Here is a 12,675-nt window from a genome sequence, read left to right as displayed (position 1 = left end):
ATGTCTGTTTATCATTTGTGTTATTGTTTACAATCTTTATTATTGTTATTACGCAAAAACTAGTTCTCCAGCAGTCCAAATATGTCACAGCAAAGTGTACGGAAACCCTATCGCCCCCTCCATCTATTCAATTCTCCTTGGTTTTTATAAGTATTTATAATAAAGATACTGTTCAACTTTATTATACCGTGGTCAGCATATATATCAATACAAAATGCACAATAAACTGAAATGCTTCTAAATAAAGAGTGGTCGGCGTATATATGATTATAAACTCCGGTTTATTTTAAGTACCGGGCCTACTTTTTCAAATACAGACTTTGTATGGCTAAACGAGAGAGCACGCCAAGGGATTGTAAAATTTAAGTATCAATGAATTATCAGGTTATAAAATTTGTCACATTGGAAACAAATCTCAAAAGATGAACAAGTATGAACATTTTATCACAGATATAACAACAAGGGATGTGTCTGTTCACCCTTTTGAAATCGGCTCAAGAGGATATATCTCACCGTCAAATAAAGCAAATCTAAAGAAACTGCATAAGTTCTGCCAACCCAGTGTTAGTTTCGAAGCAATGCACGAAAATCTATCAAGCCTTGCAGTGCTGCCATCATACCAATTTTTAGAAAACGTAAAACGCTAGACTGGGACCAAGAAACTCCATTTCTGAAAACCATCTCTGAATATCTAAACAATACTTATGCTAAAAGTTGTGTATTACACCTGTTTTTTTTTGGCAAACCCTGTCAATCATAAAATGCGATATCCAGAGAAAGAGCAAACTTTTATATTGTTTAATGTAAATTTGCTTTAGACAAATATAAATGATGAATATTGCATAATATTACCATTTCAGTAACCCACACTGAATTTATATATATATATATGCTGACCACTGTATTTAAATCATTTCAAATTTTAGCAATACTTTTAATGATAATTTTACCCTAGAAATCCTGACTCGTACTGGAAATCAAGAAGAGAAGAGCTAGAACAACAAGACATTAATTAAAATAAGATTAAACTGCAAATATCTATTTTTTCCAAATAAATATCTACACATAATAAAAGGAATATTATAAGGATACCAAAGTGAGTTTGATTAGCCGAAAAATCGCCACAACGACATCTTTGAGAACTTTGTCAATTACTTCTAAAAAACTAGAATTTAGAGCAAGAGTTTTCTCCATGTTCTACACGTTAATGTTTATGGATACAAAAAAAACACAAATGAGTTAGTACAGTAAAATCAAAAGCCAAGACGTTGCGCCACTTCAAAATCGACAAAATCTGGAAAATGTAACTTTTCATAGCTTTCTCAAGTGAAAATGGTATTGAATGGTATTGACTTCATTCTTTGGTAAAGGCATTAGGTGCCTAAATACAAAAGCGCTCTGAAGGATGGAAGGATACAAGGGGGAGGATACAGGAATTTAATCAGTCGTTTTGATGTGAATTAGATACAAACAGACAGACTAACACACAAAGTATATAAAAAGACTATAGATAGAAGGGATTTAAGAATACACAGTATTAAATACCTCTGTCCTTGGATGATAGTTACAGATTGGTGGAAAACACAGAAAATAAAATAAAAATTCATTTCTGAAATATATATCGACAAAAATAGAAAACTTTCAAAAAATAATTAGTTTCAACACTAATATATTTTTTTTATTTTGAATCTGTATGGAATATTTTAAAAAATTGACACTTGTTTAACAATTATATTTTTTATTTTGAATCTGTATGGAATATTTTAAATAAAAAAATTAATAAAAACAATATAATTTTTATCAATTTATCAATTATGAAAATGAAAACATATTTGTAAATAAGACACATAGGGTTATCTATGAACTTATGCATATATGTTTTTTTATCTTGACAATTCTGATGTATCATGTTTTCTGCTCATATAAAATGTATAATATTATATTTCATTCATGGTAAACATGTAGTATTACATAAAAATATGTGTTAAATTTTTTGTGAACTGTTCCTCTGGTTGCAAGAACTCTACTCTACTGCAATGGCAAAGTTGACTTAATCCCAGAGTTTATATATTCAGAGGTACAAGTTCTCACCCAGGCAGAAATCATAAAAACGAATTTTCAAGGAATAAAAAGAGGTCAATCTATATATCTAGTAAAGCATAAAAACATGTTTCAAGTGTTCTGTGAACTGATTTAAGTTTCTCTGCTTATCAGCAAGATCTGGGTGTAGGAACTCTACAGAGAGTAGAACTAGGCGACTATCCCCAGGGTTGAATAGAGAGTGCTCGAAGCTATCATCAAAAGCAACCAGTTCACCTTAAAATTGTTTTATTTTAGGTTTCCGTAAAAGTCTTCATAAATGACAAGGCTAAACAAGAAAATAGAATGTTTTTATCAAGGAGAATTGAATAGAAGGAGGGNGTTTTCAAGTACCCCAGCAGGGATAGGGTTAAATCACCCAAAAACCGGCTTAAATCTTGAAAAACTGAATACAATTTTAAGTGGAATCAACAATATTTGAGCCGCGGCTTAAATTCAAGCTTCGGCTCAAATTCTTGATATTCGGCTTATTTCAGTTTTCTATTTCTTTTAATTTCTCAGTTTTTGGTCTGTCCTCATCTTTTTAATAAATATTTTCAGGGACTTTTTATATTCCAAGCAAAAGTTTAACTTTTTGATTTACAACGATATAGCTTTTAAATCTTTATCAAGCAACGATGAAGAATATTTTGAAGTTTTTTATCTTTAAACTAGTTAAATTTTGTGCGTTTCCTTTCTTCTAAAAAACACGACATATGTTCCACATTATTTTAAAGGTTTAAAGTTTTAAAAGGTACTGTTGTTGTGAATCGTGTACGTTTTTTTGTGCGGTATTATTTTTTGTAAAATAACATAATACACATGTTTTATTTTTCTGATTTTTGCTGCTAATAGAATTTATTTGGAAAAACTACAAAAGAAAAAAAAATTGTGACCTCTTTGGGCTTTAAAAAAAGCTTGCGGACAGAAAGTTTACTTTAGTTCGGCGTAAATGTCCAAAAGATTATTATTAAAGACAGATTTAATTAACTTTTATACCTTAATCTGTTGTTTGTAGGTCCAACGTGTGTCGCCAGGTCTGTGTTTTCCTCCAAAACAATTAACTTCTGACTGCATTGTTTACAGTTACTAGCTCCTTCAAACTTTTTCAACAGCTTGCATATTCTCGGGGTTAGAGAACATGAGGTTCTTTTCTTTTTCCCCCAGCTGTAGAAGATAAACTGATGCATCCTTCCTATCTTCACCAGCATGGAGCTATCCGTCCACCAGGACTCAGAGGTCAGGTTGAGCAGCAGGGGGTCAATCTCCACCTTGATATCCTTCCAACTATCTTGGATTAGGCTCAGCTCCCTTGAAAGGAGGTTTGGAGTCACCAAACTCTGTTTGCTCAACCATCTGTTTTTAGATTTCAGATCTTTCACACTCCAAACCGGTTTGGCCGTCAGCTTTGGATTGTAGTCTGAAATATCTCTAATGAATAAGGATGAAAATTAATGATTAGAAATAAAGAAATATTGGAAAGTGTTACATACAGATTAAACCATGGTTTCATTTGTACCGTTGTGAATTAGGCATGTCACATTTTAATTGGAGGTTCACATAAAGTTACGTCAATAGTTTATAGAGGCTCTGTCTTAAAAAATTTTAGAATGTTTCTTTTTCAAAATTAGCCTAACATGATGGTAGATGTACGAACAAGAAGTAAATGGATATTAAGATTCTAATTATTTATAGAATTTTGGTAAAAATCTTAATTCAAAAAAATATAAGTTAAAAAGAATGTTCAGATAAAAATGTTTACCAATGCATCTCTGGTATTTTGATGGAATAAGATGAAGTTTTGAAGAATCTTTTAGCATAGAATCCATTTCAGCAGACTTTCCCTGTTTACTCATTTCAAGACCTAAATTACTCATTTCTAGACCTAAATTACGCATTTCAAGACTTATATTACGCATTTCAAGACCTAAATTACGCTTTTTCTGATTTTCAGATTTTTTTTTATTTTTGAAGCATTATGATTTGATATTATTAAAGTAGTACAGACACATCGTCTAGAAAAATTTGAGTTTTCTTTTAAATTTTGTTAACAATTGTACTATTTATAATCATGAATTTTATTAAATAATCATCAAAATAACAAAATTTTGCCCAAATAATCTAAGTTTGAGTATCTAAGGTAACAAATTTGAGTTTGTGGCAAAGACTCAATTCTTTAATCTATATATAATTAAGCACTTTGCTCATATATATATTACTGTAAAGTAATAATCAGAGCAGCTTCTGAGTTTTCAGATGTAATTATTCAAATTGTTTCGGATTGACACTCTTCAGTTAATAAACATGGTTAAATATATATATATATGTATATGTTAGCTATGCCTACCCAAACGACTGGACCAAATTATCTAAAAATAAATTAAGGAAATCCATAGGCTATACAAAATTTAATTATTTTTCAAAGACTATTTTTTTCAAATGTCGTGTGTTTTTTTTCAAAATGCGAGTCAGCTATTCACACTTTTTCTAATTGTCAAAGAATTTTTATCCTGAACTTCTGAAACTACTTAGTTAGAAATACTTCTCATAGATCAATTAAGCTTTGAAACAAAGCAGAAGTCAAAATATAAAGTTGATTTCAATTTTATTTTCATTTCAATTGAAAATAATCATTTTGAAAATATCGTTTTTGGAGAAAATCCGGGAACCAATTAAACTTTATAGCACAAGTGCTATAATGTACAGGTAATGTGAAGCGGAAGGGGGGGGGGTAAAAGTATTAAAACTTACATAAATAGTTAAGATCCATGATAGCTCTTCCCTTCATTTCTACAGCCCTATCTTTAGGTAGATTTTCCAACACCTCTTCAATATCAACGGATCTAAATTATTAACTAAAGAGATTGATTGTGCTATTTTACCAACTCTCCATTACTTTAAAGGAAGAGAAAAAGGGTATGTTCTATTCACAACGGTACCCTGTAAACCTTTATCTGATCTAATGAGCAAAAATCATCGATACTATTCTCGTAAAAAATACTCCCCTATGAATCTGACACACCAATCTATTATGAAAAAAGAGTCACTCTTAACAAACCCTGTAAAAAAGTGTATCCGTCAAACAAAGCTGTAAAATTCAGCTTGTTTGATGATATTTTTATTTATAAAATTTTCTCTATCGTTTAAAAATAAATGTGAATCGGCTATAGTTGAAATAATGACAGTTATTCTTATATTGAAATAAACAAATCCCATTCTTCGTCAAATTTTTTTTGCTCTTTTATTATTTTAGAAATAAATTTAATAAAATATAAGCTAAAATTTTATTCAAAGGAAAAAAAGATTTACCGTATTAACTTATTTCCATCTTTTGTATCTCCTCTTTTCTGGATTAAAAAAAAGATATTATTATCTTGTATTTAAGGAATTAATCTGTATATTGTCTGTCCGTCCGCCGATCATAATACAGGAACACCTTTACAGATTTCTCTTAAGTTTTGATAAAGGAGCTAGGAGGAACTTAGCTCATGGTTTAAACATTTTAAGTTAAGTTTGAAGTAAAATTTGATTTCTCAAACTTGTCATTTATAATAAAGTATAAATGTAGATGTTTCTTTTTTCACCTTCATCAACGTTGCTTTCATCAATTTGAGAAAGAAGTCGTCTTTAAACTTCTCTAGACCAACTTCTACTGTCTTTGCGCACTCATCATACTTTCCACAGATAAATTGTTCTAAACATTTTCTTAACAAAGGGAATGTTAACGTAATATCAAGTGACATTCTTTAATTGTAAAGATGGCAATGTCTGATTCGCAACGGTACCCTTAAAAGCGTTGCCTGATCAAGTATGAATTATTAGATATCCATGTTTTTTAGCAATTTAAATGTTTATTTTTATTTGCGGGTTTTATGCAAAGATAAATAAAGTGATTTGCGCATTTCTTGCTTATAAGAAGCAATTGGAGAAATATTCATATTAAAAACTCGAGTCAGAAGAACGACGGTATCTTTTACATTTTTGATCAGTGGCAAATAGTTTCACCCGGCCTTATCTATAGTATATGTATATATACTGCACCTATAGCATAGAAAGTGAGGACACTTAAGGTAGAATTTATTTCTTCATGATACTGCATTGCATCTACAATCTGCTCATGCCCGTTTCTGGAAAGAATCAAAAAGGTAAATTTGTGAACAAGAATAGATGCATTAAATATTGATAATTTTGATAATTCACACAAAAGTTTCCAATGACCAGTATATTTCATTGAATTTTTATATAAAAAAGAGGGATCCCATGTCAGGCTTCGACATCCGTCTTGTGCAGTAAACTGCAGTACAAAAGATACGTACACCTCTGAAATACTTTCCTTGCATTATAACCTTGCGGGAAATATAATTCAAATTGATGTAAAATTAATTTTTGCCTTTTGCACTATACTTTACAGTTGTAATGTACTGTTTAGTTCTGCAATCGTACTGTACTGTATTGTACTGTAGTGTATATAAATTACCTGCAATCGTGTTGAGCTAAATCAATATAAAGATGAGTAGCGGATCCAGCTACATGTTTATTCAACACTTCCCTGCTTATATCTGCATAGAAACAAATTGATCAATTTTTTATAATTTCTCAAAAAAATACGATCTGTAGCGTGAAACAAAATATTAAACTGTACGCCCAATAATCTGAAAGGGACTGAAAAAATTCATACCGAGAGATTCTTTTAATTCCTCTCTATATATTCTATTCTCTATGCCCATTTCTAACATTGAATTATCTTTTATAAAGAGTAAGCTTTATCTATCTTTCATTCCAAGCGAAGTAGAAAAAACTACAGAATGTATTTTTTAAAGATTAATATATTGAATAAAAAATTTCAACTTTAAACTCATAATAAGGTATGAGTCTTAGTTTTTTATAGTTCTTGATTTTATTTGTCGAACATATCCCTTCATAATACTTATTATCTTTGCAACCAAAAGGTGTAAACCTCTCAAACTTATAATATTTGATCTGATGCTGCTATAAATTCAAATTTACTTAAAAGAAATAATAAACAATATTTAACAACATTTGTTAAGGTGTGAAAGAGCATTTAAGCGACTAGAAAGAAAATCAACTTCAAGGCCACCGTATAATTCTAATAGGTAAGAAAAATCTTTAAATGGCGTTTATTTTCTGTGAAAAGAGGGAGTGTTCTGTATTATTATTCTTATTTACCATTAAGAATATGCTTCAGATGTTGAACTGATTTAGAACAGAATTCTTCTTTTTCTTCTGTAGAATTGGAGCTCCAAACCATTACTTGATAAGTCTAAGAAAATACATCTCTGTGTAGTAAAACAAGACATTCGTATATATATTCCCTATAGCCGGCCAAACGACTGGACCGAATGGACTGACATTTTTTAAGGGCTAAAAAAATCGATTTTTTTCAAATTATTTAATTTTCTTATTTTCTTAATTCTGCGGGCAATGCCGGGCACTTCAGCTAGTATATAATATATATACGTCCTTTGCCTGGGTGTTTCTTTGTCCGTTTGTATCCAATAAACATCAAAACGGCTAAACCAATATTTGATATAAGGCTCAAACTTATACTTGATAAAACCAATTTAGATAATTAAAATTTTGAAAGTTCCACTTTAATTATTGATAGAAAAAAAAACGTGAGAAAAAGGGATAATTTTGTTACTTCATGGATTTTATTAAATGATAAACAATTATTACAAATTTTTCTGCTATTCGTCTAAGAATGGAGATAAATCGGACAGGGTTTAAAGTTAGTGACCGGCTATTTAAGGTATTTGAACTGAGTATGCAGTGTTGTGGAAAACTTCTTTTGGATTCATTAGAGACATATTAAACTTTTTAAAGATCTGTAAATCCTGAGTTTGAGCGCAAATTCTACGTTCAAAACTCCTGCTTTGGGGGTGGATACGTTTTCAGAATTCGTTTTTTTAAATTATTAAATAACGACGACATAAAATGTTAAAAAAAATTCTACATTAAACTAATTAGTTGTCTAGGAACAGGTTGAGAAAATAAAAATTAATCTTATCATCGAAAATAAGTAATCTTGTTCAATTATTAGTTTCTATTTTCTCATTATTCTGGTTTCTCATTATTCACAAAGATGTTTTGCAGATTTTCGTGAATATTACTGAAAAGACGACATTTGAAGAATTTGAAGAAATCTGCAAATAAATTCAGAGAAAATAAGAAATTCAATATGTTCGTACTTAGATTACTGTATAATTTTTACCTTATTTTTCGTCGTCGTTATTTAATAATTAAAACTAAAATCAATAATTGTTACAGTTTCCATTATTTATATAATTACTTTTATAACTATTTATAACCCTACTGGTTGAAGGGAGGCGAGGTATAAAGTATTTGAGCCAAAAACTTTCCTTTTTCGAGAGGGTTTGAGACTTTTTTGATATTATTTTTAACCAGAGCGTAGCCCTAGCTCAAGATACAGAAGAACCTCAATGTGCCTGAGGACTCAGGCAGTTAGTATTAAAGCCCGGTTTTAGGCCTAAATGGAGGGCTTTGGGTATGTAGGTAAATTCAGAAAATTTCAACTGCCTTATACCAATACTTTTTGAGTTATGTAAAAAACACTACAGGGGGGGGGTCAACTTGACCCCCCCCCCAGAAGGAATAGGGTTAATATCATTTTATTATCTTATATTATTTTCTATATAAAAAATAAAGTAAAGATACTAATAATGGTGTTAATGACATGATATAATGATTTAGTTTGTGGCCATACATGCATGGTTTTCTAAAAGTTATACCTTTGCTAACGAGTATCTAGCTCTTTGTGAATTAGGATGAGACTCTAACAATTCTGAAAGAAACATTATGAATACAAAAAATGCGTTTAAGTATAGTTTAACAACTTTTGATGATGATATCAAGAAAGTGTAATTGTGAATAATGATAACAATTATAATGTCCATCATTTGAATTTAAGGCTTTCCAATTTTTTGTATGCTTTCAATGATAGGAATTGGTCTATTGTTATGAACCATGATAATGATGATTATATTTTTTATCATAATAATGATATGGTCAATGATTATTGCCATAACGGTGACAAAGATGATGGTGACAATGATAGTAAATGATTAAATTTAGACAACCCTTGCTGCATTCTTTGACTGATCATTATTGTTACCGACGTTGGTTTAGTTGAGATTGCTTATTTTAAATATATGATGACAATGATTACAATGATCCATATAAATTACAATGATTTTAAAAAAACCTGAAAAAATTTTAATTGCTTCTCTAGGCTTAGTTCCAATTTTATCATCTCCCGCGTCTAATATATCTCGTAACTGAAATATTAATGGTAAACATCTTAGTATAGATACAGAAGCTTTCATAAGAATAGGGATACTGCTGCAGACATGGGCATTGTTTTCAAGTCAGTTTTATGAATTTCAGGTTTCATGACGTATAAAGTGTTCCACAAAGATGAGAGATATTGAACACATTGCTGGTTTAATTTCTCTGATCAAAGAAATTAGACAAAACGATTTTTCAAAGCGGAAAACGATTTAAATAACCGTTTTGGTTAATATCTTTGGTCAGAGTCAAGGGTATAATGCAAGGAAAGTTATCTCAGAGGTGTACGCATCTTTTGTACTGCAGTGGACTGTCTCTGGGCGGTAATGTAAACACAAGACGGATGACAAAGCCTGACATGGGATCCATCTTTCACATAAAAAATCAACGAAATATTCTGGTCATAGGAAGCTATTATGTGAATTATCAAAATTTCCTTGCATAATAACCTTAGTTAGAGAAAAGATTTTCTTTAATGTAATAAAAACAAACTTGTCTAGCATAAAATTTAGAAATAGTATTTACATTTAGATTCTTGTTGAGCCTTTTCAAAGTCTAACATCTTAAAATATATAAGAAATGACCTTCAAACGATCTCCAATGCATCAGTAGCGTACTGGGGGAATACAGTACGGTACAGGGGTATACAGCCACAGAGGATACAGTACGGTACAGTGGGATACAGCCACAGGGGATACAGTAAGGTACAGGGGTATACAGCCACAGAGGATACAGTACGGTACAGTGGGATACAGCCACAGAGGATACCGTACGGTACAGGGGGATACAGCCACAGGGGATACAGTACGGTACAGGGGGATACAGCCACAGGTGATACAGTACGGTACAGTGGGATACAGTCACAGGTGATACAGTACGTTACAGGGGGATACAGCCACAGGTAATACAGTACGGTACAGTGGGATACAGCCACAGGGGATACAGTACGTTATAGGGGGATACAGCCACAGAGGATACAGTACGGTACAGGGGGATACAGCGACAGAGGATACAGTACGGTACAGGGGGATACAGCGACAGAGGATACAGTACGGTACAGGGGGATACAGCCACAGGGGATACAGTACGGTACAGGGGGATACAGCCACAGGGGATACAGTACGGTACAGGGGGATACAGCCACAGGTGATACAGTACGGTACAGTGGGATACAGCCACAGGTGATACAGTACGTTACAGGGGGATACAGCCACAGGGGATACAGTACGGTACAGGGGGATACAGTCACAGGGAATAATTTATAAGGATACAAGGGGATACAGGAGACACTTTGAACATAACGGACACGAAAAATAAAGAATGTGGATAATACGAGGATACCTTGTAATCATCTGCAGTCGTCCATTTTATTTTTTCATATTTCTCCATTTCCTCGTTTTCTTCTTCCTTCTTCTCTTCTTCCTTTGTTTTACTTCCGCAGTTCTCATCTACAAATACAGATGAAGTCTTAATTTAAAGAGACTGTAAGCGAAATTTCAAGTGACCGTCCATGCGAAGATGGCAGTGCTCGGTTTACAACGGTACCCTTGAACGCTTTGTCTAAATAAAATAAGATATCAATATTTTTGTTACTTTATTTTTCATTTGCGGTTTTAATGCAAAAGTGACTTGGACATTTCTTGCTTGCAATGGAGAAACTCAAAGAAATAAAAACTTTTCGAGTGAGAAAACGACTATTTCTTCCACCTTTTTGATTCGATGAAGGTTTAAAATCGGGCGTTGCTATCTTTTCAAAGAGGGTCACTTGAAATTACGCTTTTATTAGAACAAATTAGGTTTAAAAATAAAAAATAAAAAAATATGACAAAAAAGACAAGAAAAAAATGAAAATGTTCTCTGAGTGAGTGAGAAAACGACGATATCTTCCACCTTTTTGATTCGATGAAGGTTTAAAATCGGGCGTTGCTATCTTTTCAAAGAGGGTCACTTGAAATTACGCTTTTACTAGAACAAATTAGGTTTAAAAATAAAAAATAAAAAAATATGACAAAAAAAAGACAAGAAAAAAATGAAAATGTTCTCCGATATTTGAGAAGGTTGTTAATTAATTTGTCAAAGGAAATACTTTAAGGTTTATTCTTCATTTAAAACATCAAGATAATCAGAATTTTTAGTAGAGTGGCTGAATAATAAGGTTTTGTAAATGATATTTAAAGGGACTGTTCACATAATTTAAAGTGTCCCTATGTTTATTTTAGAAGGCAGCATGTTCAATTCCAAACAGTACCTTAGAAACCTTAATTGAGTAACAATTTAGGAAAGACATCATCTTTTTTCTATCTTAAAAACTGTTTAATTCTGACAATGCCAGTAATTTTTACGCGAGAAAAAACAAACACAATTGAACAGAATTAATTTTAACTATGATGTCTAATTAATTCTTTAGATTAATTAATCCAATATTCCACTCAAAATTAAGGGTTACTTAAAATTTCCTCTTAAATTCATTAAGAAAAATATAGTGAAGAAAAAAGCAGGTTTTTACTTATCTATTTTACCATTTAATTCTTCTCCTGACTTGAGTGTACAAAACTGGGAGGCTCCTGTGTCTTCAGGTTCCGCTAAACATTTGTGAGTGAATTGTATTATCAAAAATAACAAAGTTATCTTCACCATTTTCTATCTTATTCTATCAAACTAAGTCATGCAGAATGTTGACATACAACTGGACTATATCTTTATGTATGTGTGAAACTAAGATCTACGGAGGGGAGGATGGCCAACTACAACAATATATAGTCCGAGCCACATTCTCCTCATTTCCTCGTCTGAGCCACATGGTCCTTCCAAGAATATCTGTGAACGTCCCATCCTTGAAGAGAAATTATTTATTGAAAATTTTGCCACATTGGGCCAAAAATAAAATATCAAATTTTTCCCAAACACATTTAAAATTTGTGAAAAAATTAATATTTACCTTTAACGACGTTCTATCGGTGAGAAGGACGAGAATTTCGAGGTGGCTCGGACGAGAAAATGAGGAGAATGTGGCTCGGACTAGAAATTGGTCTTCCTCCCCTCGTCAACGTGTTTCCAGGTGATCCTGGATATACGTGAACCAATCCGCAACCATGGAGAGAACTTGGAACCACGAGACCGGAACTATAAGACCGGAACTATAAACAAGTATTAAGCATTGAAACAATTTTAGGGAAACCATTTAAAAGATGGACATTACATAAATGGACATTATATAAATGGACATTACATATATGTTACATATATGGACATTACATATATGGACATTAC

At 31.9% G+C, this 12,675-nt stretch overlaps 2 protein-coding genes across 2 annotated transcripts in view; one reads left to right on the top strand and one right to left on the bottom strand.

Annotated features, from left to right (window-relative positions):
- Window positions 1-1,091, top strand: part of LOC111705472 (balbiani ring protein 3) — a gene marked incomplete in the record, with an annotated part of 2,992 nt that extends 1,901 nt beyond the window's left edge. The window contains 1 exon segment of the mRNA XM_023478031.1: window positions 956-1,091. Within this exon segment, the coding sequence (XP_023333799.1) occupies window positions 956-1,016 (61 nt within the window).
- A 1,974-nt stretch (window positions 1,092-3,065) lies between these two features.
- LOC111705469 (aspartyl/asparaginyl beta-hydroxylase) lies at window positions 3,066-12,212 on the bottom strand. Its single transcript, XM_023478028.1, has 12 exons — window positions 11,925-12,212; window positions 10,747-10,853; window positions 9,323-9,395; window positions 8,850-8,902; window positions 7,267-7,360; window positions 6,557-6,638; window positions 6,121-6,206; window positions 5,664-5,773; window positions 5,389-5,426; window positions 4,831-4,922; window positions 3,842-3,943; window positions 3,066-3,499 (listed from the first exon to the last, which is right to left on the bottom strand). The coding sequence occupies exons 1-12, from the start codon at window positions 12,040-12,042 to the stop codon at window positions 3,066-3,068; spliced, it is 1,389 nt and encodes a 462-aa protein (XP_023333796.1). The 5' UTR covers window positions 12,043-12,212.
- Between the last annotated feature and the right edge of the window lie 463 nt (window positions 12,213-12,675).

The sequence above is a fragment of the Eurytemora carolleeae genome, unplaced genomic scaffold (assembly GCF_000591075.1).
Source record: "Eurytemora carolleeae unplaced genomic scaffold, Eaff_2.0 scaffold227, whole genome shotgun sequence".
Lineage (NCBI taxonomy): Eukaryota > Metazoa > Arthropoda > Copepoda > Calanoida > Temoridae > Eurytemora > Eurytemora carolleeae.
Note: the sequence above shows the minus strand (reverse complement) of the source record. Positions and strands in the feature narration are given on the sequence as shown.